At 39.9% G+C, this 25,938-nt stretch overlaps 3 protein-coding genes across 12 annotated transcripts; all 3 read left to right on the top strand.

The window, feature by feature from the left end:
* The first annotated feature begins 2,152 nt into the window (after positions 1–2,152).
* Positions 2,153–17,644, top strand: LOC120103659 (centromere protein O). Of its 10 annotated transcripts, none has more exons than XM_088716724.2 (15): positions 2,153–2,339; positions 2,476–2,640; positions 2,788–2,917; positions 4,997–5,044; positions 5,154–5,202; positions 5,352–5,400; positions 7,351–7,421; positions 7,902–7,960; positions 8,517–8,615; positions 11,763–11,820; positions 12,650–12,786; positions 12,878–12,934; positions 15,395–15,492; positions 16,967–17,166; positions 17,272–17,644. In XM_088716724.2, the coding sequence occupies exons 3-15, from the start codon at positions 2,825–2,827 to the stop codon at positions 17,340–17,342; spliced, it is 1,089 nt and encodes a 362-aa protein (XP_088572850.1). In that variant the 5' UTR covers positions 2,153–2,339; positions 2,476–2,640; positions 2,788–2,824; the 3' UTR covers positions 17,343–17,644. The 10 variants fall into 10 exon arrangements, with proteins under 10 accessions (XP_088572850.1, XP_089785246.1, XP_008776492.3 ...); XM_089929120.1 differs by having other exon boundaries at positions 5,000–5,044; positions 17,242–17,481; XM_008778270.5 differs by lacking the exon at positions 2,476–2,640 and having other exon boundaries at positions 2,155–2,339.
* Positions 17,645–22,132: 4,488 nt separating this feature from the next.
* On the top strand, positions 22,133–23,686 carry LOC103718046 (uncharacterized). The gene is made up of 3 exons (XM_008806690.6): positions 22,133–22,380; positions 22,493–22,663; positions 23,203–23,686. Exons 1-3 carry the CDS (start codon positions 22,244–22,246, stop codon positions 23,441–23,443), a joined length of 549 nt encoding a protein of 182 aa, XP_008804912.4. The 5' UTR covers positions 22,133–22,243; the 3' UTR covers positions 23,444–23,686.
* Positions 23,687–23,800: 114 nt separating this feature from the next.
* On the top strand, positions 23,801–25,830 carry LOC103718057 (Tetratricopeptide repeat (TPR)-like superfamily protein). The gene has a single exon (XM_039117536.3). It carries the CDS (start codon positions 24,209–24,211, stop codon positions 25,649–25,651), a length of 1,443 nt encoding a protein of 480 aa, XP_038973464.2. The 5' UTR covers positions 23,801–24,208; the 3' UTR covers positions 25,652–25,830.
* Positions 25,831–25,938: the final 108 nt, after the last annotated feature.

Here is a 25,938-nt window from a genome sequence, read left to right as displayed (position 1 = left end):
ACAGTTGGTGAGGAAGCTTTGGGATTCACTTGGATGCTCTTCTTCTCTCTCTTTTACTTTGAATGGCTCTTTTGTGCTTTTGGGAGATTTCTCTTGTAATCTCTTTGAAATCTCTTCCCTAAATGTTCTCTCCCACTTCCATACCTTCTTCCCTAGCTCTCCTCTTGATTTTATAGCTTTAGATGGCGTGAAAACAAAAATCTAGCCGTTAGAGACAAAAATAGAGTCGTTGGACACAGTCTGTACCTCCTGACAATATTTCCGTTGGGATCGGAGTCGACTCGCGCGATCTGGAGTCGACTCGGCTGTTACTGGAGACGACTCGGCCACTATTCCAAATTTGAATTAATGTGCTTGCCTTGTCCTAGGGTCGACTCGGACCAAACTGGAGTCGACTCGCCAATAGCTGGAGACGACTCGGGCACTTGGGGGTCGGCTCATTCTCAGGAATCCAGAAGACATATTTTCTGATTTTCTTCCTCGAGTCGACTCGGATTCTCTTGGAGTCGACTCGGCTCTCAGAGCCCGAAAACTGATCCTTTGTCTTCCAAGTAGAAATGTCTCGGAGTCGACTCGCACTTTTTTGGAGTCGACTTGGCTAACTCGTTCACAGTGTTATTCTTTGATCTTCTGTCTCTCAATGTGCTTTCTTCTGAGAGTCGACTTTTGCACAATTAGGAGTCGACTCGCCTGACTTCGGAGTCGACTCGTGGTCCTCTGGAGTCGGCTCGGTTGCAGGGTCTAAAATTTATTGTTCTGTCTTTCTTCTATTACTCTTTTGAGTCGACTCGAAAACGTTGGGGGTCGACTCGGCATGTATCGGAGTCGACTCGAATTTTCGAGGAGTCGACTCGAGAACTATTCTTTTGAATTTTTCTTTAGAATTTGCTCCTCCAACTTGAATACTTTAAACTTGAAACTTGGGCCAATAAATTGTAGCTTTCTTCCAACTTTTCTTGAGAGCTTTTGAGGCCTTCTTGTATTTTTTAACTTGCTATGTTCCTTGCAAAACAAATTATCTTTGTTCTTGCAACACAAACATTAGTATTTATACTTCAAGGTTTTGTGATCATCAAAATCAATCTTTAACTCAATATTTGGGTCATCATAAGTACTTTTCCTTCTTTCTTCCCCTCTTCCATCTTCTTATTCCTTGCTTAACTCACTTTATCTCTCTCTGTTTTATGCTAGATGTTTCATGGGATAATAGGATTAGATTATCGATATATGAATGGATTTAAGACAAGGTCAAGGTCACATTAAAGGATAAAAACCTTTAATGGATTAACTCATTCCGGGGCCATGTTAATTGATAATTAAGACTTTGATTGGGGAAAATTTACAAAGTAAGATTGAACATTCAACTTATTCAAGTGCATTTTTTTTTCAAAGTTACACTCTCAATCATATGGTTTTGCACATGCAACCAATGACTCACTTATGTTTTCAAGTCAGTGGTGACAAGCATAGCATCATGCATGGGGTTAGAAGCTCAAAGAAATTGCACTCCTCTTTCTCTTACAACCACAAAAAGGAGAAATTATCTAAAATTGAGGTCGAGAATCAAAGAAATTGTTGGTTAATTTCTATTGGACTGGGCGATGGCAAAGTCTAGCTATTTCATATTAAGCTGGTGAGGTTCTTGCCGACTTTATATCATAAGTCGGCAGTTTATATTAAGTAGGAAATGTCGTTAGATAGCATATAAAGCCGGCAAATTGGCCACTCGTCTCTGTTTTATTTAAAATCGGTTAATTATTTGCCGACTTTATATTAAATTCCAGGTTAAACTGCCAACCCACACAACGCACATCCATTCCCCTGTCTAAGTCTGGAAATGGGCTCAGGCCGGGCTCAGGCCCATCAGGCTACGCTAACTTCAGGTCGAACTACGTACCAGGCACGAGTAGTTTTGGATCGGGGTTGGACTTAAAATTAGGGCCTCAATACCTTTCGAACCGGGACCGCTCGAGCCTGATTACTGGTCTTAAAATTAAAGCCGAGCCTGAGCCCGCTTTGGCCTTAAAATCGAGGCCGGATTCAGGAGTCGATTTGATTACTGGTCTGGCCAGACCAACCGATGCAGGAGTCGATTTGATTCACTGGTTCGGTCGATATGGTGCCGCTGAGTTCGCTGAGCTGTTCTTCCTTCGAAGAGTCCCGAACCCCAATCAAAATCATCGGTCATCCGCTAGGTTTCTCGATTCTCTCGTCTCTCCGCCTCCACTGCATCCCAGGCTCGTCCCTCATCGCCGGTCGCCGGTCGCCGGTCGCCGGTCGCTGGTCCAAACAAGGCGCAGGCGAGCCTCCTCTCGTCGGCCGACTGCGGTTCGATCGAGGTACAACGATCTCTCTCCCCCCTCTCTCATCTCTTCGTTGTCGTTTGGGCCTATTGCTGTTTTTCTATTGCTCCATCACCGTGATGTCTAATGGCCGAGTGCGGTTCCATCACCGTGATTGGCCCATTCCGGCCAGCCTCCCGCTAAGCCCTTCTCTGTAGCGGCTGAACGCCACCTCCACCGCCTGCCCCGTCGCCGCCACCACCTCCTTGAGCGGCACCGGTGGCAGCATCACCTTCTTCTTGCCGCCGCCGGACTTCCTGGACCGCCGTTGCTCCGCCTTCTTCCAAGCGCCGCTCCGGTATCAAGACACACAATCACACATACATTCCCCTTCCCCTCCCCTCCCCCTCCTCTCCTTCTGTCCCTTTTATTTGTACGTCTCCGGTCTCCGGAGCACCGTCATAGTCCTCTGTTTCTTTCTTTTTATTATCGTGTTCGTTGTCAGCTTCCCCACTGTGAGCCGGACTAGGGTTTCTTGGTCAATGTCGGCCGAGAAGCCTCCCATGGAACTCGGCAAGGGCGCCGTCAATCTCGACAAGGCCGGCTTCCTAGACGTCAGAGCTACTTCTTACGAGGTACGCCTCCCCTCCTTTGAACACCGAGTTATTTTGTCCTCGTTCCCACTTCTCTTTAAATCTGGGGTTCGAATTTCTCACTGAAGTGATTTGATCTTTCTTTTCTTTTCTTTCCTTTTTTTGTGTGGTCCAAGAATTTCTTCTATTTATCCATTCATTCATTTACATTGGGTGATTTATGCTGCTTTGCACATCAAGACCGTGAAAAGAAAAGGTAAGTAAGATTTGATGACTATAAAATTTATCAAGAATTGCAAGAAACTCGTCAGGAAAGGTAGGTAAAAATTTCTTAAAGATCGCAAAATACTCTTCTTGGCACTTCCCGGCCTTTCAAACTCGAGGCTAATTGGTTTAGTCGGGTTGATTTTTTCTCCCCTTCCTGCTACATCTAGGTCCTCTTTGTACTTTAGGGTTTCTCAGTTTTAAAAAAGTCAGAGATTCTTTATTCTCAATTTACCCACCTGGTCACCTATTGGTCTTTTGCCCATCTCATGCCTCGCCTGAGCCTTTGTTATTTGATCAAGTCTGTGGTATTTAAAGTCATTGTCAGTACATTAGCATGAAGTTAAATTCAACAATATAATCCAGTTTTTTCTTTTGGAGCAATAGTAATGAAAAACAGGTGAAATATTTGACTTACATGGCAGGAAATTTGGCTTTATATTGGATAAAATCTGTCGATGAAGGATTGAGATCAGAATTTTAAAATTCTAGTTAATGTGTGTTAGATGCTTAAGCATTAGGAATATTTTGCAAGGGAGTTGTCAGGAAAAAAAGAATAAACACAAGAAACTGAGTGTGATGCTATGGTTGTTGGAATTCATGAAAAAAAATTTCAAGGTTTTGGCAGAGTACGCTGGAAGTAGACCAGTGCTGTAATTGATATCTAGGAGCCATTGAATTAGCTTGTAGAAAGTGGATAATTTGTGGACAGAGATTGAAACTTAATCGTACATGTTCAAGCAAATTATGGAGTGTGTCAAACCATTATTTGACATTCAGGCAAAGATTTGGAGCAGCATGTCTTAGAATGTAATCAATCTTGAAGATGGCTGGTTATAAAGATATAGTTGAAAGATCTCTGAGACATGATATCCTCATATCTGTTGATTGCCAAAAGTTCTTCCTCGAGTTTGCTTCATGTGATCACAGACATTACATTGTTACATCATCTTAAGATCTTTCTCCTGTCGCAAAGATAAAGAGGAGGAGGATTAAACCAAACAAATGACAGTACAACTGAGAAATATTTATAAAGCAATCTTGTGGCTCGATGGTGCTGGTATTCAACACACTTGTCAAGCTCATAAATGTATTTATGTAATGTTTGACTGAATAAAGTTGAACGTAGCATTTGAACCAAATGGTTCTAAAACGATGAAACTCTGTCTAGATGGCCTTCATAAGGAGGAGCTATACAGTGAATGTCTTTGCCAGAATGACCATAGAATCCATGCTCTTCTCCCCTGGAAGCAGTCAGTGAGATTTAGTTCCCTACTTTTCTGTCCCTGTTGTGATGCATAGTTGTCTTCTTGCTTCATCTTTCCCTCCTATACCCAACAACAAGAAGATTGGTGGTTGGCCACTGCCAATGTACACTGTTTTGCAAGTCTGGAAGCTTTTTTTTTTTTGTTGAAAACTAGCATTGGATATGGAGAGATGTTGAGCAACATGAAATCAAACGTCCATTTTGAAAGTGTTTTCATCACAGGAAAATGAAATTTCCCATTTTAATGTGTTGATTTTTCTTGGACTCCCACTTAGCCTGCCACCACCAAAGTACACTGTTTTGCAAGTCTAGAAGCAATTTCTTTTTGACACGAGCTTTGCATATGGAGAGATGTCAGGCAACACTGGATCAAGCATCCATCTAGAAAGTGTTTCATTATAAGAGCATGAACTTTTCCATGTTACTTTTGTGTTGATTTTTCTTGGACTTCCAGTCAGCCTACCACATTGTTAGTGACAATCTGCAGTTTTTTATTTTATTTAAAAACTTTATTTCATATATGCTGAAGAAAAAATTTCTTAGTAATTGTAGCATGATACGCTAATGACACATTGTTTCAAATTCTATAGCAGCTAGAGCAACTGAGGAGGCGCCCATATGCGCTAACTGGAGAAGTGGTAAGCAACTCTCATCTCTTTTGATCCTTTTCTTTTCTTATTGGCGGGGAGATGAAATCACTTAAGCGAGATTTTGGAGTTTCTAATGCATTATATTTATGTTTTGTAGAATTTCATTCAGGAAGAGGATACTCGATTGGAAACCACACGTGCAAGATGTACAGTCATATTCTTTGCTGCTATATTTGATTTACTCCGTGCACATTTCGTTGAAAAAAAAAGAAGAAAACAAAATATAGAAGTACCTGAACTTACTTTATGTCGTGAGATGTTTTTGACACTTGAAACTTATCTTGGCTTCTCACAGTAGCAAATGTTCTTAGAAGGCATGAGGAGTTAAAGGAGCGTCTCTCAAGGTAAGCTGTTTGTGGAAAACTACTGATAAACTAACATTGTGCGCTCACTGGAACGGATGGCCAATTCGTTTGGGTGTTTTTTTTTTTTTTTTTTTTTTTTTTTTGCACCATTCCCTGATTTGTCATTGATTGCATGCTTTTTGCACATTATGGAAAAATCAATTTCTAGATGCTTTTTGTAATTAGCAGCAAAGTTTTTATTACAAAAGCAAGAGACTGTTGAATGAGTATAGACAGTGACCAGATTGGCCTTTTTCCTTACCAGCAACTAGAACTGGCAACGGACAATGAAAAGTTCTTACACTTGTTGATAGAGCTGCTCATATTTTTTGGCTTCATTTGCTATGATTTTGTTACCAAAAATCCTCATTATCTAATTCTCTCATGGCTGGTTTTATGAGTCTTAGCTTGCAAATATATGAAAAATAAAAATGTTGATTTTTTTAATGTTAATAACTAAATATGAACATTTCCATAAAGAGAATGACTAGGCAAGCTAAGAAAGGGAAGTTGAACATATGTACAACCACAAATCACTTATGGTTATATCTCATCATCTCACATTCTCACTTCTCATGAGGAACTGATGCTTTCAGAATCCTTCTCACATCCTCCTTCTCATGAGGATCAGTCATGGTTTGAAATGCCTTACATCGCATGTAAATCTAACTTTTATATCCCTTATGATAAATGATAAACTATTAGTGAAGCTATCTCCCACCCAATCCACCATACACCAAAACCTCATGTTAGTAGTGCTTTTATTAGGGATCAAGGAATTTTTTAATAAACATATTAGAATCTAATAACTGAGAGGAAAAATTTTTGGAAGCCAAGAATATCCTAGTTTTGAATAATGTATTTTACAAGATGGAAACCATAAAGTTCAGTTTGAATAGTACATATCTCAGCTCTCAAATTGTGGTCCCATTTGAAATAATTATGATAGTGATTCTGTTCTTGTATATAAGTAGAAGAGCACTTCCAGGCCACTGTGACAAATGGATCTTCAATTTGAAAGAATTGAATTGGTTCCTGGATTCTTACCTATACTTGTGTGACCATTGAAATGCATTTGATTAAGCTCACACCTCCTGCTTGACCACTCTTTTCCAAACAATCATCATCAAATCGGCCCTATTTTTTTGGTTATTATACATTATCGTTTGTTTTTCCCCCCCTCTAATATCCCTGTTTGTCTTTTTTTTATATGGGTGGAGGGAGGGTTTGTTTATAGTTTAAATGGACATTCTTATCTCCCGAATTTACCTACTACTTTTGACCTTTGTGCTGCATGGTGCATGTGATAAGAATAGAATGAAGATATCCACTATAAAAATGTAGATATTAAATCCAACCACTTGAATGTTCCTCAATCAAAAGCATGAAAAGAGACATCTGATTGGACCAAACTATGTAGTAGTAGTAGACTCACAAGCAGCTAATGGATGGAGCTAAAGGAAAAGGTGGAGGACGCGGGGGGGGGGGGGGGGGGGGGGGGGCAGTGGTGGTGGATGGGGATCAACTTTTGTGCTTCTTCTCTCCTATTCTTTTCCTTAATGCAAGAGTGAGAGAGCCAATGGGACAGGGATGTGGGGTGCTATGAGTTGGGCGACTATCATGTGAAGTCCAAGTATGCATGGGTGTGTATCCCTTGGATCGAGCTTTTCTCATGGAGAAAAGTGATGCAAGAGGGGTGTGTGTGAGATTATGGGCGAGTCCATATAAAACTATGGCTGCATGGGCATTAAATAATGGGCTTCAAGATTTTTTTCTTTGGAATTTTGTTAGTTCTGCTAATCTCTTGGCTCCAAACACCCCTAACTGTAATTTATATAACATGCATGTTATTTTTCTATTTATTATTAAATAAAGACGTTATTTCTTAGTAAGGAAGGCTTTGCTTTTCTAGCTGCTGTTCTGTTTCTAAGGCTTCCTCTTCTGCTGCAGGGACTCTGATAAGATGATTTTTGAGCGTTTGCAAAAAGAATTTGAAGCTGCACGAGCTGCTCAAACTGAAGGTACCTTTACATAGTGGTTCCAACAATTTTGTAGAATTGTTTCTTAATGTTTTATATTGGAATAGTGGTCTAAATTATCTTAACTATCAATTTTCATGGTCCATACTACATCTTTATTTATTTATTGGTTTTTATGAACACCCAGTTACGGGTCTTCATGTTGTATGAGTATATATTTTTGCACAATGTTTGCCCTCTGCATGATGGTTTGTGGTATAGGAGAGTCCAGAGGATCAATCATATTGATCAACTGGAGTCGGTTTCAGCCTGTAGTGCACATCTCATTAATATGATGCTGCATTTCAAATGATCTTAGTAGCATTTACAATGGCTGAATGGTTGAACTCCAAGAAATGAAGCAAACACTGCTTGCTTGGCAACTGGGAAACAATGAACTTCATAAATTAAAATGCACTTTCTCATCTGCTATGCATTTGGTATTTTTATACCTTTCTGAAGTAAATTTTCCTCATTCTGCAGAGATATCTTTGGATGGTGAGCAATGGAATGAAGGATTACTAGCGACAATCCGTGAGAGGGTACTACTCTTTTTCAATTATTTTCCTACAACTCTTTATAGTTTACCTTATAGATTCATATTATTTTTCTGTTTTTTTTTGTTTTTTCCTGTTAAGATTTACTGCTTGTATGGGAAAGTAAAACCAAGGTGGTTAATAATAATATTATTATTACCATCATTCTCTTCACCGGTAAGGTTGCTCAATTGTAACCTGGGTGTCAAATGTTTGAAATACATAAATACCCTCTCCGTACATAGGGGTAGGGTTGTGTACATCTTGATCCTCCCTAGACCCATAGTGGCTGAACCCTCATGCACTGGGATGCCCTTTAACTTTTTTTTAAAAAAATAATTCCCTTCACTGCTCCAATGGGGATGGTCTACCGGGTTCATAAATTTTTCTCTTACGATAGAAGGCTTACCCAACCCAAACTTAGATTCGGCTTCACCCTAACATTACCCACTTTTCTGATTATTATCATCATCATCATCATTATTAAAGTATTGGATGATATCCATCTCAAATCTCAATTTCCTTCTGCTGGGAACTGATGTATGCGTAATCTCGTAGACAGGTTCACATGGAAGCTGATAGAAAGGCAATGTCAAGCCAAACAAGCATTCCTCCTGATACCCACTTTCATGCAAAAACTACTTACAGAATAAAAAATAAGGTGACTTGTATTTCCAACTATCTCATGATTCTTATTATTGTAGCTGATTTCTTTTAAATGTGCATTTGCAGTAAACTAAAGCACATCTCCATTTAACATCCATAGCTTAGATTATGAGTTATATGTAAAAACTAGAACCTTAGAAGTTTTTGTTTTGGAAAGATTGATCATTTTTTTTGGTGTGTTCACATGCATACATTTGGTTCTAATAGTGTAACCAGTACTTGGTTCCAAATATATTTTACATCTTGGATTTTACTTCTTTTGTGAGTAGATATAATTTCTTTCAAACACTATAGCCCAATAACTTATTATAATGTTTAGTATGGATATACGCACATGCATAATGAACATATTTTAAGTACATGTACTTATTGTTATACTGCTTGCAATGTTTCAAGTACTTGCTTGTTGTCAGATTACTTATGGGTGCTATTAGAATTTGACATTTCTGCAAAAGAACATGGTCATTAACTTGTGACTAGATGAGGTCTAGTCAACTTCGAGAAAAATCATCATTGTCAATTGTGGATTTGATAGTTTTAGCATTACAAGCTTGTTTGAAGTATTGCTTAAGGTAAATATTGGAATTTGTTTTGGAAAATGGCAAAAAACAAATAGTTACTTTGATATGCTTGAGGGGTTATTTTAAATCCAATAATGGATTTGAACTTAGGGGGAAAACAGATTAGGTAATATCTTTCTAGATTCATTCCCATAGCCTAGTTTATCTGGATGACAACAAGTTTTAGCATCTGATTAATATCTACATTTATAATTATATCCATTAAACAAAAGTGGATACAAATATGTATGCATTGCAAGGTCCGCAATTTTGGTATCAGGTATCATGCCAGTACTTTACTGATTCGGTATAGTATGGGTTGGTACAGTATGCACTTTATAGTGAGATAGGCCTCCAACCATTTTTCTCATTTTTCATCTCAGCACATCTTGGTATGGATCGGTACATCTTGGTACAGGTTCGTACGCACTTTGGTATGTCTCAGTTGGCCTCGGTATGGGCTGGTACAGTGTGGTATAGGGTCTGTATCGATCCAAACTCAAGTTTCGTACTGGTTCTTATCTGGTACGGTATGGTATGCCCTGTATTGGGCTGTACAGGGCGGCACGCCAGTCCATGATGCATGGACATGTATCTAATCTATTTTAGCCTACTTCTTAGTCTCATATATGGCTCTTAAACTCTATTGTGGGTTTAATAAGTGTCAACATCAATGTCTTCAATTTTCCAAGGAATGATATCTTTAACTTGGTGGTTCCATCATTGGACCCAAAACAGTGAGACTCTTAATCCAAAGTGTGTTTCTTACTAGAGTCTTTAGGATTAATGGATTTAAGTGCCTATCAACAAACATGATATATAATGTAGTAACATGGTTTGTCATACTTATACATAATGTTCTGTATCGGGTGTATCGTATCATATCAGTACCAAACTGAGACTCGGTTGGGGGCACGAGGGGGGGTTACTGAGTTTTGGTACGCCGAACTAACCCTATACCGGGCGTACCAACATTGTGCCATTATGGTACTAGTATTATGGGGCCCGGTACTGAGACAGCGAACCTTGCATAGTAGTGCTTCCTAGCATGAGACACTAGCATAGTATGTGATGCATGACAATACTTGGATGTTTCCCTGCTATTGTGCTGAGCATTGGAATTGCTGACACAACACAACATAACACAACACAACATAGTATGTGTCGTGATAGTGCCAGGTTGGCATACTGGTAGCATGCAGTACTTAAATCCTTGTTAGGACTACTAATTACAGGCCTCTCATCTTGAAAAAAGGTTGAAAAACATGCATGCATTGCTTGAGTTAATGAAGAATAAAGTGGAAATGTGTTCGATCTACAAAGTTAAATAATAAGTTTGAAAAAAAAAACAATATTTCATACGTATTAATATTAAAAATTATCTACATTTATCTAAAACAAGTTGAGGTACTGCTCATATTCGATTTATATCTGTTATGATTTGAATAATATGGATATTGTTACTGCTTATTCTATATCTATATCTGTTTAAAACAAATTTGAATACAAATATTAGCTTCTTGCTCACATTTGCTTAGAGCACTGTTATTGCTAATCTCGGGCCTGAATTAGAAAGGCAGAGGGTTGACATTGGGTTGACAGACAGCCATAAAAAGGCATGTCAAACTTGAAATGGATCCAAATTTCATGGGCTCGCTGATCCCATATAGTTTGGATAAGGCTGGATGCTTATGGTTATGGTTTAATATCTGTATTTGCAATTTCGTCCCTTAATGAAAATAATAAGGATTGGATATACTGAAATCCAACCGGTATTTAATCCAATATCTGAACTCATTAAGGATTATGAATCACTAACCTGTATAAAAACCCAAAAAGAATTGGACCTGAACCAAATTTGAAGCCAATTAGTTTATCCAAATCATGGACACTTCTCACCAAATTTGTTCCATTTAACAGCAATCCAAGTTTTTCTTCTGGCCAGGGTTGCCATTGTGTTGGGTTTAGGTTGCCATCTAATTTCATCCATAATACGATGCACTTAAACTAGAGGAAATTCTATAACTAACCTTTTTACAGATTAAGGTATGAAAATACTAAAGGTTGTGATGTAGGACCAGTTGGTCAATTTATTAAGAACCTGTATAAATTTAAATGTTGCATATCTTTGCATGAGTACATGGAATCATAGAAAATAGAAATAATACCATATTCATGTCAAAAAGGAATTTGTTGACATAATTTGTTTTTCCCATGTATGATAGTTTGTTAGTGGACAAGCTCTTGCTCGACTAGGCTGACAATACTCAACTTCAAACTTTATAAGGCAATCAATGGCATGCAGCTGATTAGTCTTACTTATGTTGGATCGTGGTCTATTCACAATGTTAAATTTTAACTTGTGATTGAAATAAATTTGGTTTATATACACGCAAAGTTCACCTTGAGATTCAATATCATTTTTGCATTGCAAAAGTTTTTTTCCTGAAAGAAACTGGACTGCTGGATAAGGTAATAACAAAAACTTTATATCAATCTTTAGTTTATCAGTTCTATCTTTTTATGTGGAAGATCTATTGGTGAAACTTGCTGAGTCTGCAGTTTGCGGTTCTTGTTAGCAGGTAATCTGTTGTCTGGAGGGTGCAAGGATTGGCATACAGTATGAGACATCTTTTGCTGGTAATTGTGTAAAGTTATTTTGTGGCTGGAAAAATAGTTATGACTTACTTTTATATATTCAACCTAATGGCCTTTTGCTTTATCTTTTAGGTAAGCCACGAATTCTTAGATTTCATTAAGTGGAAGTGTTAAGCATATTTTGGGCGTTGCAAGGATCATGAAACTTATGTGGGATTGGGATTATAAAAGAAAAGAAACAAACTCTCCAAAAAATAGAACAGCTAAACCCTCAGACTTTTGCACCAAAATGGTTGTTCCAGTTGTATAATTTTTTATATGATTTGGATCAAGAGCCGAAATTTTTCAAAACTACACAACTACTCATACTTAATTTAATAACTCTACAACTACTCATACTAAATTTTTATATGTTTTGGATCGAGAGCAGAAATTTTTCAAAACTACACAACCACTCATGCTTAATTTAATAAGTCTACAAAAATCTAAAATCTGAAACCCTCGGACCATAAATGGTTGTTCCTGTGTTCCAGTTGTATACATTTTTATACGATTTGGATCAAGAGCAGAATTTTTTCAAAACTGCTCAACTACTCATACTTAATTTAATAACAGTGACTACAATTAAACTGTAATGAGTAAAGCATGTACATTTACTTTAACTCTGTTAAATATATCGCTATGATCTTGCATCTGGCTGAGTCAGCTTAATTTGACAAGGGAAATACATGGTTATGTACATTTTGAAGTTATTTTCAAATCTTTTTAATTTTAGGTCCCACTTGATGATCCCGTGATCTATGCTGTTATTTCTTGAATAATGTTCTCTGAGTAATTAGAGAAGTTAATCATATTTAGTTCTGTTTGGCAGGAGAACCTTGTGAGATTTATCATTGCGTTCTTGAAAGCAAATCATTTCTTGAAAAAATGACTGTAATCGAACATACAGTTCCTTTCTTTCTTCCAATTCGTGAAGCAGAAAATGACCTTCTCTCTTCTAGTGCAATTGTGGGTTTTCTAAGCATCTACTGTATCTGAGATTTTTCTTTAAAGTTTTGGATTTTAATCCTACCTACTGACATTGATTATGTGCCTTCAGAAATTTATCGACCATGTTGGAGAACTTTTGCAATCTTATGTGGACAGGAGAGAGCAGGTATGATGCTTGTAACTGTCATCCTCCGCTCTGGCCTGAAGAATGTGATGTTTATGTCTTATATCTTCATCTATTCTTCTTTCTTTTTTTTTGGCTGTCATGTCTATATTGATGCTTTACGAGGGTGGCACTATTTTGCTTAGGTTGTTTATCTGCATTGGATATCAGTGAAGAGGTGATTTAGTGAGGCTACATATTGCTTAGCTTCAAGTTTGCAAATTTTATTTGTTGTTGCTTCCAAAATCCTGTATTTGTTGTCTTTATTCGTTCTAGCTCTCAATAGTCAAATATAATAATTCAAATCAGGACCCGGAAGCTGCAGCGGCAAAAAAAATAATTTGTTTACAAACCCATGAACTTGCAGGAAAGAAATTGGATTTTAGCCATAGAGAATGGTTTTAAATGTCGGCGCCTTGCTAGTTGTTGCCCGCTGGGACACAGCATGCCAGGCTATTACGGCAGCCACCTGGCTCACATCGTTACATGACACCTCTTGCATCTTTTCTTTTTATTCTTTTATATTTCTGAAAAGATTTTCTATGTTCTTTCTATATATCTTTTCTTTTCAGCATGGGGATGCACAGTACCTGCAGTGCCAGCGATTGGCCGCATGCCTCATGCATTTGACATTTCAATGCTTGCCTTAAAGTATGACAGACAGAAAATATGGTACTGTGAGTCCACAGATGATGTCAGAGTCAGTAAGTCCCGTATTATTTTTCCTATTTATAAGCCGCAGCTTACTTCGGCGTTTTCCATTTTCCTTAGGAAACTATATTCTTTGCTTTTACTTGCAACTATAATTTTTTTTTTTTGGTGTCATTTTTGGTTTCGATTTGAACGTCCTTTTTATGAAAATCCAATCCCATATAAAAATACGACCCATTTTCACACCATCTGTCTATTCATTTCTTTCCTATGTCTCCAATTCTTCCTCGTGTTCTTACCACCCTCTGACGAATTGACAACTTTTTTTGAGCGCAAAATGCCTGACATATGGGGCTTTTCAGGGATCGAACATGAGCAACCTCCTTCCCAGGAGGACTTGCTTTTAATTACCTCACTGGAAGACTTAATCAGAGAAAGAACAGAGAATTGACTTTCAGAAGAAGGAGACTCTCTCTTGCCAAATGAGAGGGATAACCATATCCGAGAGTACATCTCTCTTTCTTGTGCCGAAAGGAGTCCTCAGTTGTTGCCCGCTGGGACATAGCATGCCAGGCTATTACTGCAGCCACCAGGCTCACATCGATACATGACACCTCTTGCATCTTTTCTTGTTATTCTTTTATAATTCAGAAAAGATTTTCTATTTTTTTTCTATATATCTTTTCTTTTCAGCATGGGGAGGCACAGTGCCTGCAGTGCCAGCCATTGGCCACATGCCTCATGCATTTGACATTTCAATGCTTGCCTTAAAGTATGACAGACAGAAAATATGGTGTTATTATGTTGAATATGCATATGAACTGGCCACTACACCTGTAAGTTTATTCCATATAGCTCACTGCTAGGCATTTATTTTGCAAATTTTTGGTTGTAGAAGGTTTTACATGACATAGTTGTTGGTCTTATTGGACATGTGTCAGCAAAGTACTTAACGTTAATCTTTAGGTTCATGTTAAATTCAAAAAATATAGACATTTAGGTGGAGTGAATCTGGAAAGAGGGAGTTTTCTTAGTTTTCCTTAATTAGTTAATTTTTTCGTGTTTATGTGTATAAGCGGGATCTGACGTGATTTATGTTTTCAAGAAAGCCTTAATACCCAGCTGAGTTGCCGGCCTGAATGTAATACAAAGGCACATAACATGATTTATATCAGCTCTAGCTAGAAGAGGGACAAAATCTCCTTATGATGTTGATTAATTAAGCCTGCTCATGTATCTGTACTGTAATTATGCACTACAATCTTTATTTGAAGGCTTGTGGAATTCCATCCTGATTCTCTTGTTCACTTGTTACTGCAAATTAAGCAGGTAATATATGCTTTTTTATTCCACCTTTTGTTTTTACAATATCTTCACTGGAGATTAGCGTCTTAAGAACGATGAATTTCATCACTTGAATTTACATACTAAATTATGTTACACATGAAATGATTACATGCACATTCCTTGTACGTATATCAAAATTATAACATTCGATTTCTTTTGCTAGCTTGCTGGCATGATATGCAATTGTACTGACTCCTTGGGAAGATAATAACAAATAAGGAGGTTGAGGAGATCATGTTATACTAATTGTTTATGATCCTTTTCTTGTTTTCTTATAGCTATGCAAATGCGACTTTTTATTCTGCTCATGGTACCTTTTCTTTTTTTTCTATTTTTTTTTCCAGCTAAATTTGTCTTCAAATTTGGCTGCATGATTTTTTTTTCTTTTCCTGCATATCTGTTGCAAACTTCCTTTCATTCAAGAAATGCTCTTGCACAATTTTACTTGTTTTTGGGTTCATTTAGGTACGCCTTATCAAGGAACTGTATGGAAACCAAATTGGGGAGCTATTCCATAGTCTTGCTTACAATTGGATCGAATTTGTATTGGAAGACTTTGATTGGTAAGTGCCTATTTGTATGGTGTAATCTGAATTCATGTTTACTTTTATGATCCACTTGTACAATTAGCTTTATGAATTTAAGTTTTTAAATATAAATATAGTTGATTTCATGTTGGAGCCTCAACAATCATAATTTAATAGTCGTCAGCACTATAATTCTTATACGGAGTCATTTTGTGGAAAAACTGTTTTGTTGTTTTGTACTGAAGTATTTTGTTCGGATCCTACAGCTAATGTAGCATTTAAGTTCATATTTGTATTTGTTGCCTATCCGATACATGTTCCAAGCGGCCAAGCCCAGGGGCACTCACTTCTCTTATGTATGTTGCTTGTCTTATGACCATAGAAATCTTTGATTGGAAAAGGCAAGGAATAGGAACCCATGCATGTCCCGTGCACAACATATGTGTATGTACACAGAGTGCGCCGGGGGGTTTTGAGGAGGGTCCGCGGGGGGGGGGGGGGGGGGGGGGGGGGGGGGGTGGGGGGTGTTGGAGATCTATGTTACTAAATTCCAAGATCTTGAAGATTCTTTTGCATCTTGATGAGATCTTTGAGAAAATATTGCAGATCATATTCCGGAAAATATTTTTTCCCCCTTCCTCAACTAAGTTATTCACCTTTCTTACCTTTCAAAAAAAAATGATCTTGGCCATTAGATGAGATCAAATCTTGATTGTTATTGCACTATTCCATAAAGTAGCTAAAATGTTGCCATGTGTCTGCTTATTACAATTGCAAGACACCTTAATCAAGCTCCAATCATGTCAAATATGGACTCCCATCATCAATCCGAAGTGATGGAATCTATGGAGTCTTCTTCCACCGCCTTGTCTAGACATGGAAGGTCTACGGATCCTGTCATTTTTTATGTATTGTTGATGAGGAATAGCTAGGTAGATGATCACGAAAGGTAGAATGACAACTGTAAATTGTTCAATACAAAAAAGAAAAAGTCCTGTATCAGTGATGATAATCTGCCACCAAAGGAAAACAAGCCATACAGCAACAAACCAGATCCACAATGTGGCAATTTATTATCTCGCTTGCAAATAGTGAGACCAAATCTCTAGTTGATTTCATAACAGATTATAGGGTGGAACCCAAATCAAATCTTCTTCTACCATGCATTCGAAATGAATCATTCTTCTTCACACAATAAGTCAGAAACGAAGAATTATGGTGGTTGTCAGTGTTGGTACAGATGTTGAATATTGGTATGGGCATAGATGTAAAAGTATTTTCTAACATAAACTGTTTAAGCCAGGGTTTGAAATAGAGTTCTCTCCGTTGGAAGGCAGGTGCTCAACTGGGTTTTATTTTGCATCCTCTAGACTTTAGAGTGCTTGTTTTGATTCTGCTGATAAAATGGAAACCTATCGGCTACAAGGCTACTTTTTCTTCTTTTACAAGAAGTTTATGATATGCTGTCTAATGGCACCTCATTAATATCAGTCCATTTTATCTTGTGTAGCAAGGTGACTGTCAGTCTAAGATATGCAGATCTTGTTTCAGTATTGCCAAGTCGAATAAGGGTTCTGGCATGGCCTGTCCATCCCTTAAAAAAAATTCTTGTGGGAGATAGAAAAGGCAGTGGGGCAGCATTAGCTCAATCTATTCCATCTCGTCTTTCATATGCCGAGGATGCATTAAGAACTATGAGCCTGCCAGAAGGTTTTTTGTATTTCAATTCTTTATGTTTTTCAACAAGCATAAGACATTTTTCTTGTCCTCCTAACCTTTGTCCAGTCTTCTCCTTTTCGGCTTTCTCTCTTGTAGCATATGCTGAGATTGTGTTGAACATGCCTCGAGTTCTGCAACAAATGTTCCCGCAGCTGGGAGGTGCATAGGGTCATTCAAGCACATTCCAAAAATGACCACTGAAACAAAGCTTCAAGCTTGCCGATCTTTGCTGAGATATGGTTCTTATTCTTGATGGCCAATATCATTGATATAATTTGAGGCATTGTCAGAGAACATGCATTAGCCCATTGCACTGGAACTTGAATGTGCTGATCATGGAGACTGGAAAGATGTTTTTCCTTGGCTTCATTTTTTGGTCACTGACTCGCACATGTACTTGCCAAGAAGTCAAGATATTGCTGATGGCAATATACTTCAAAGTTCTAATAAAATTCTTGTTGATCCAAAATTAATGAACATTTTGGTGATCCCATAACTCATTCTGGTTGTTCCGTGTTGTTGATTTTCTCCTTCAGAGATGCTCCCTTCATTAAGGATATGCATGTAGGTGATAATCTAGTTTCTTGTTTTTGTTGTGTTGTGATAGAGAATGACAGCAGTTTTGCCATCCAGCTTTGATTGTATTTCCATCGCATAGTTCCGATGACTAATATCATCAAGGATTTTAGAAAGTTTGATTATGTGTAATTTTTGAACCTAGCTAATTGAATTTGTTTGCAAGTGTGCAGGAATTTCCTCTATGTTTTCATTGGCACTGAACGTTTGATTGTACATAATCCAAACTAAACTAACTTATGGAATTAGTCTGGGCAAGTATACAGGAGTTTCTTGTATGTTGTCTTCACTTGACATTTTATTTGAAGCAATGTAGGCCCTTGAGAGCTGATTTTTTCCCATGATATCATGTTGAACTCACGACCAAAATATGTTCTTGATGAATGCAGATGTGTGTCCTACATCAAAATGCATGTTGGATGTTCTTTTAATTATTTTATCTTGCTGATTTTTGTAAGTTGGAAATTGGACTGTGGATGGTTGAAGGGTGGAAGCTACAACGAGGGTGCCTCAGTGCATCAGCCTTCGGGGATTGCGGGGTCTCTGAAGGGTCATATGTATGCTACCTTATCCCTAGGTGTAGAGAGGATATTTCTGTATTTTGAGTCTGATATCCAGGTATGATTGATCTTTCACTGCCATCATTTCACCAGGTTTGTCTACACTTTTTTTGTCGTATGGGTGAAAAGTTACGTGTAGCATCTCTAAGAGCAACTTTTTCCATATTTGAACTGTAGTTTTACCTTTGAGGATTGCAGATCTGCAACCTTGTTTAAGACTTGTTCGAAAGAACTGTTTAGTGCCTGGGTGGATGGTGGAATCACAAGATTGTGTATAATCTGTCTACAGTGCTTTCTGTCTCCTCAGCTTAGCGGCAAACACACAGAATTTCCAGGATTGAGGCGACTTTAGGATTCCCCAATCCCTAGTTGTAAGGGATAAGTAAAGCCAACCGTGAGGTGATGTCTTCCCAACTAAATAGTCCCTAATCTCTGTTATAATCATAATTACATTGCGAAGCTCTGGACTAAATGAAATTCGTCGTGAGAGATTTTTAAAAGAAATGTAATAGGCTTGGCAGGTCACGTCCCGGATTAGTTGAAACTCACCATAGAAGTACGTGAACTAGTCATTCTAAGGGGGGAAACTTGACGACAAAATCAACTATTAACAGCATGTTTGTTTTTTTTTTTTTTTTAATTCTTGTTTTTCCATACAAATTATGAAATAGAAGAAGATTGATTTAGTGATGGCACTTGCATGGAACCCTGGTGCTCCTTAGCTTTTATATATATATATAATGAAATCATAAAATGGTTGCTTTTCTAAATATTCCAACAAAAAAAAAAATTCTACTACCTTGTTAAAAAAGAATAAGGGATTTCATCAAACATATTATTTATTTAATTGATTTTCTTGTTTATTTTGGAAAACGAGAACACAAAACAAGAGTGATATCAAATGGGCCGAAAATGCGGTCTTAACCTGACAAGCTTTAGTTCAAATTTCACATTCGAAGCTCTTTTTTTTTTATATCTTAGTCCGATGGAGGGTTAAATGTAATGATTCATATCTCATATGTATTTTATTATGTAATATAAAATGAAAGTTTAGCTCATGCATTACTCTCCATTCTCTGCGTAGATGCGAGTATTAACGATGCCAATGATGGTGTCGATGAGGATCAAACTTAGGTTCTCTCTAATGGGGGTGCTTGCTGATGATGTTAAAAAGGCTTTCAAACTCATGGGTGTTTGGGCGGTGCGGGCTTTGTTATACGGGGCCCGCACTCCATAATAGTGGCAGTGGGCAGCTGTCAGTTGTTTGACACGTCGAGTTTAGGGACGGAGTTGCGAGCTGCCTGGGCAGATATTTGACATGCGCGGCAGGTGCTGCAGGCCAGTTCGATCATCCGGAAAGGCGATTCGGCCACGGTCATTGGGTAGATTCGAGGGGGGCCGAGTGGAGAGAGCACGGATCACCCCCTGATCTGGGACATAGGGATGATGAGGGATGGGGTGGCCTCGCCAACGGGGTGGCTGACTGGATGGCTGCCTACGCGGCCCACCACTCAGGATACACCCTGTGGTAAGGAAAGGGGGAGCTGGCACAAGCACTTCGTGAGTTTGTGTTTTTTGATTTTATTGGATGTATTCGTACACGCATTGTATGAAGAAAAAAAGAAGAAGAAGAAGAAAAAAACCAATTGGTGTTTCTAATAGTTCTCTAAATGCGGAGGTGAGACTGATTGCAGAGCCACAATCAGCAGTCGAGAGTGGTTACTGGGATAGTATTGGTCATCCATGTGCTTCCCAACACTGGCTTTCCTAATCCAAGTAAGTGGCTTCTCATGCTCAGTTAGCGCCAGTAGGGCCCAAGGGGTTGGCAATGGCAATGCCAAGCCTATATTAACTAGGTGACCTACGCTTTTATAAAGCAATCCAATGCGTGCTAGGATTCAAGCTGGTCCAAATTCCCATTGCGTCAGTCCAATCTTGTAAGCCTACCTGATCTAAATGCTTACAATCCATTGACACGAAGTCCATGAGAACACTCACCACTCTTCTTTAAAAGCACCCTTGACGTGTCTTGAAATTCTCACGTAAGCCAGTGCATTCTATCCAGACCCAAACTTCATTTACCTTTTTTCGATGTAAAGATGAGAACCCATCAAAAAATCCTTGGTTTCTACGTGTTAGTAAGATCCAAACTCCAACACCAAAGCACAAGCTCTAATATTCCATTGCACTCAACACGATCTCACTCACCTGGAAATTTCGTCAACGCATTTGAAGAATATCAAGTAATAAACCATAACCCCGCTCCCGCACTCATCTTTACGCCTCATCATACCTCCATATGAGCCCACGTAGCTTTCACCAAACAACGAACCACTCTAGACTTTTCTTTAATTGGTGAGCCCAACATGTGAAATTTTTAATAATGGAGTTAAATAGTGCAAAGACAGAGTTCGAACTCAGAACTTCTGCTCTGATACCATGTTAAAATCACCACTTGTTCCAAAAACTTAAGTTGATAGGATGAGATAGATTTATTTATATTTTTTATATTTTCTTACACAATGTTTGAGTCCACCGTGCGTGTTGCTGTCACTCAGAAGCTACAGCAGACTTTTGCCGCAGCCCCAGGCGCACACTTAGGCTCTTCTTCCATGATTGCTTCGTCCGGGTCAGACCATGATCTTCGGCAAAAACTAGTCCCTCTATTATTATGACAATGCTTGTGATAAGTTCTTCGGACTCCAGAACCCAACTAGCTTGGTGTTTGACATGGTGGCAGGGTTGTGATGTATCGGCGATGCTCGTATCACCGATCGGTCATGATGAGAGGCACAATTCAGGACTCATCGCTCGCAGGGGACGGGTTTGACACGGTGATCAAAGCTAAGGCAGCGGTGGACAGCAATCCCCCGGTGCACCAACAAGATCTCATGTGCTGATACATTGGCCATGGCTACCATAGATGTTATGTCCTCGGTAATGATCACTCTGCAATGTGAAACAACAGTTTGGTTATTTCTGCCTCCATGATCTACATGTTCCTAATGTTGGATGGAGGTATCTACTTATGGCTTCATTGGCTTTTAGGGAATTTGCATGAGAGATTAATGCAAATTCATATGCCAAAACTCTCTTTTCTTCCATCTGAGAGAAACGTTCTGGGGGAAGCTCTTGGACTACGACAGTACTAACTGCATGGCCAATACTGGCTCTCCAGACTTCATAGCAACTCTTGACCTCCAAATCACAGGAGCAACCTTACACTTATATTAAGACTCGCCCTCAAGGCAAAAGTGTGACATACCAAGCAACCCATCTGAGTTTAATTTTTGGCCTAGTACAGTAAAGCTTGCAATGCAGGCAATTTCAACCTACACTTGTATAGGATGCATGCCTCTTGCAGTATAATAGTGAACTTGCTAAAACCTTAGAAAATGATGATCAGGCATAAATTCAACTAGCTAAGGAGATTTAAATATGCACTACTTGTGCAAAATCTTCTGGTTCAAAGACAAGTTCCACAAATTAACCCTGTAGCCGACTGGAAGTAAAGTAAATTGGACTTGAACATGACCTGATATTTAAGATAATTTTTGTAGTTAGTAACATCCTATGCAGTAAAACCACAACCATGCAGAAAAGCAGTCAATTTCACTGCATACGACATGCTATTCCAACCGAGACAAAACGCCAGCAGAGAATGGCACCAAATTTTATCAAGCTAGGAGAAGGGAAAAAGATCTCCCCCTCTTGAAACTTCCACCACGCCATTGTCCTCCAGCCACGTGGTAAGCTTCCAACCTCTAGAAAGATTAGCCTCAGCCTACTTCTTCTAGCTCTCTCCCTAAAACATGCCACAGTTGAAACAAAAGAAAAAGAAAAAGAAAAAGAAAAGAAAGAAAAAAAAAAATCTGATACAAGGGCTCCCAGCGAGGGAAGAAGAAGCTTTCTCCTCACCAAGCAAGAAGAGCATGGCTTTAGCCTCCCCTCAACACGCCTTCCTCACAGGCAACCCCCTCTCCTCAATTCCCAAGCCCACAAGGAGGTCGCTTCCGCCCCTACTGCTCTCATTCCGGTGTTCCATGGAAAAGGAATCAGGCTCATCTGGGTATGACCAAGAAAAGCTTCCTCCACATACTCCATCCCAATACTTAAAAAACTTTTCATTGCTAGTTTGGTTGGTGTCTGACGATATAAGATTTGTATTATGGATTGAGCAGCAGAAGTGAGATGAAGTTGGCCAAACTGGGTATTGTCACGTTGGCGGCTGGTGTGCTCGCTCTTGGGTCTGTCCATGATGCCATGGCCGCCAAGTCCGGTGGCAGAGTCGGAGGTCAGGCGTTCCGGTCAGCAGCACCAAGGTCATCAGGCCCGCGAATTAACAATTCAAGGTAAGGGAAGAACTGGTTTAAATTAGAACCTGAACTTCTAGGAATGTCCAAGTTAGGAGATTTTTGATCAAAGATTGAGATATTAATCTTGAATTTAAATGTTCTCTCTTTATGTCACAGTTTTATGAGAATCCTTGGCCATTTATCATATGGGCATATAAAGCAGAAATATTTGTTCCCTAGTTCAGTCACCAAATAGGTTACATGTGCTAGGCTCCTACTTGGTAAGACTAGTAATGCATCTTTGGGACTAAGAATGATCAGGGTGCAATCAATGGCAAGGTTCGCCATCTTAGTATCGAACTTTATACCAGTACTATCCTATTACAGTATCAGTATACGGTACAATACGAGGCGATGAGATATACAGAGTATTGATATACAGAGTGTTTAGTCCCACATCGGTTATTTGTTGTATAGATCTTCAATACTTATACAGAATCAAGAAACCCAAATAATACCTTTCGATTAGCTTTTTTGAGCGAGATCCTAGATTGTTACTTTTTCTAATTAATCATATAGCGTTCCATTTTGGACAGGACTAATGTATTCATCAACCCACCAATGGCGCCGCCTCTTGTTGGTGGGTATGGCTATGGGGTACCATTCTACGGTGGATGGGGCTGGTCTCCTTTCACATTCTTTGCACCAGGCCCCAGCATTGCAGTAGGTATTGGAGGAGGGTTTGAAGTATTTGCTGCGTTCTTAGTGCTTGGAGCGATTGCAGCTGTTATCAGAAGATTCACAGGATGGCGAGATGGCGATGAAGATGACTACTGATGCTATTCCATCAGCCATATTGAAGTCACACCAAAACTACTCCGCTTTTGTATTCATGATTAATATCTTTATTCCCGAAAAATATATGCTAAGAGAGATAAACAGTACATACATCATATTATTATTTGATCTTGTTGCAATTAAAACATGTATCTATCTAACTTCCGAGGTTACTATAAAACTATTAATTTTTGCTGCACAACAAACATCTATGTACCAATATTGGTACTTGTTCTTGATAAACTTGTTCCTGATATACACATTGTTGTCCTATTTTCATTGCTAAAAAGATTTTGCACTCATCCAGATTGCTTAGTATTTGGATATGGTTGAAATAAGGATAAATGGACAGAGCATTATTGGTACTAATCATATAATTAAATTTTATAATTTTACAACTTTGTTATTTGTTATAAATTGTAGCCATTATTGTTAGATATTAAGGTTGTAACCTTGCATATTTTTTAGAACCTTGTCCTAGGAGGGCATGGCTATATCACGTGACCAACCTACATGACTGGATTGTAATTCTCATATTGGATTGGAACCAGAACCAAATGGTATTCCCCATTTCCCTGGTTGGTACTTTTCAAGAGATCTTTAATTCAAATTGGAATAATGATAAATAAGCACTATATTTTCAGATCACAAGATCATTAATAAGCTAATGTCATTCCATTTCAAGAACTTGATTAGGGTCAGGTCAGGTTGGTGGGTGAACCAATAACTAGATCATCCCCCCCAACACAAATTCGCAAGCACCTGATGAACCGCTCCGAGAATACCGCGGCTCCCACCACCACCACCACCTCACTCCCCCAACTGCCTTCCGCCGCCGCCGTCGACCGCCTCGCGAAGCTCATCAGCAACCACCCTCTCCCCCTCCGTCCCCTCCTCCTCCGCCACTTCCCCTCCTCCCTCCTCCTCGAGCCCCTCCTCCGCCGCCTCTTCGCCGGCCACGCCCTCGCCACCAAGGCCCTCGACCTCTTCCGCTTCTCCCTCCACCACCACCACCACCCACCCCCCTCCCCCTCCGCCCTCTCCACCACCCTCCACCACCTCTCCCGCGCCCGCGACTTCGACTCCTCCTTCGCGCTCCTTGAAGACGTCGCCCGCTCCCACCCCTCCCTCCTCTCCCCCAAGCCCCTCGCCGTCCTCCTCTCCCGCCTCGCCAAGTTCCGCCCTTTACCCGAGGCCCTCGACGCCTTCGACCGCGCCGAGCGCACCTGGGCCCTCGCTGGCCTCGCCTTCGGCGCCGACGAGTTCAACGCCCTCCTCCGGGCCTTCTGCTCCCAGGGCCTCGTCGCCGAGGCCCGCGCCGTCTTCCGCCAGCTCCACCACCGCTTCCCCCCCAACGCCCGGACCCTCAACACCCTCCTCCTCGGCTTCAAGGAGTCCGGCCATCTCGTGGCGCTCGACCTCTTCTACCACGACATGCTGGCCCGGGGATTCGAGCCCGACGCCGTCACCTACTGCATCCGGATCGACGCCTACTGCAAAAAGGGGCAATTTTTCGATGCTTTGGAGCTTGTGGACGAGATGACGAAGAAGAATTGCACGCCGACGGTCCAAACCATGACCACTTTGATCCATGGGGCTGGCATCGTGAAGAACCCTTTGCGTGCCCGCCGATTGTTCGACGAAATGGGCGAGAGAGGACTGAGTCCGGATAGAGGGGCTTACAATGCTTTACTTGGTTCCTACACGAGGGTCGGGGATTTGAAGAGTGCAATGGAGCTTTTGGATGAGATGGAGGCAAAGCGGATCGGGCTTGACGACGTGAGTTACTACACTCTGTTCTGTGGGTTCAAGAGGTTGGAGGAATTGGATGGATTTTGGAAACTATATAGGAGGATGGTGGAGAGGGGATTTGTACCGAGGACGAGGACAGTGATGCTGTTGATGAAGGTGTTCTGCGAGAATGGGAGGGCCAACTTGGGGTTGGAGTTGTGGAATTATTTGGTGGACAAGGGATGTTGCCCTCACCGGCATGCATTGGATCTGCTGGTGACTGGTTTGTGCTGCAGAGGGAGGGTGGAGGAGGCTTACCACTGTTTTAGGCAGATGGTGGACAGGGCGTCGGTGCCATCGGAGAGAGCTTTTCGGGTGTTGGAGGGGTTTTTGATGCAAGGTCAGGAGATGGAGAAGGTGGAGGAGCTTGGCCGCATGATGAAGGGAGTGCAAGCTTTTGCACCTTCCTCATGTTAGATGATTGAAATTCTAAGTTCTTGTCAAGGTAGCACAAGAAGAAGAGATGCTGTGGCATAGAATCTCATTTAAGAACTCGATACATTGGAGAGCTGGATGTAATAAGTTATGTGAATCCAAATTCTTGATCATGAGCTGATGAAATTACGATAAGACTTGAAGCTTGATTCTCAGGCGAATGAGTTATGCTGTTATTCTGAAATGGCCAGGACTAAGATGGCTGCAAATGTTCCTTTTGTTAGATGATTGAATTATGGGAATTTTATCGATGAGCACGCACCCATAAT

The sequence above is a fragment of the Phoenix dactylifera genome, chromosome 2 (genome assembly GCF_051530095.1).
Source record: "Phoenix dactylifera cultivar Ajwa chromosome 2, Ajwa_hap1_PhDact_Kaust_v1.1, whole genome shotgun sequence".
NCBI lineage: Eukaryota > Viridiplantae > Streptophyta > Magnoliopsida > Arecales > Arecaceae > Phoenix > Phoenix dactylifera.
Note: the sequence above shows the minus strand (reverse complement) of the source record. Positions and strands in the feature narration are given on the sequence as shown.

Excerpts from the sequence above, each read along its gene's own strand:
- LOC120103659 (XM_088716721.2), top strand. The coding sequence starts at position 2,825 with ATGTCGGCCGAGAAGCCTCCCATGGAACTCGGCAAGGGCGCCGTCAAT. Across the intron at positions 5,401-7,350 it reads TTAAAGGAGCGTCTCTCAAG|GGACTCTGATAAGATGATTT; the intron begins GTAAGCTGTTTG and ends CTTCTGCTGCAG. Across the intron at positions 8,616-11,759 it reads CTTACAGAATAAAAAATAAG|CAGGTAATCTGTTGTCTGGA; the intron begins GTGACTTGTATT and ends GGTTCTTGTTAG.
- LOC103718046 (XM_008806690.6), top strand. The coding sequence starts at position 22,244 with ATGGCTTTAGCCTCCCCTCAACACGCCTTCCTCACAGGCAACCCCCTC. Across the intron at positions 22,381-22,492 it reads AAGGAATCAGGCTCATCTGG|CAGAAGTGAGATGAAGTTGG; the intron begins GTATGACCAAGA and ends TGGATTGAGCAG. Across the intron at positions 22,664-23,202 it reads CCGCGAATTAACAATTCAAG|GACTAATGTATTCATCAACC; the intron begins GTAAGGGAAGAA and ends CATTTTGGACAG.
- LOC103718057 (XM_039117536.3), top strand. The coding sequence starts at position 24,209 with ATGAACCGCTCCGAGAATACCGCGGCTCCCACCACCACCACCACCTCA.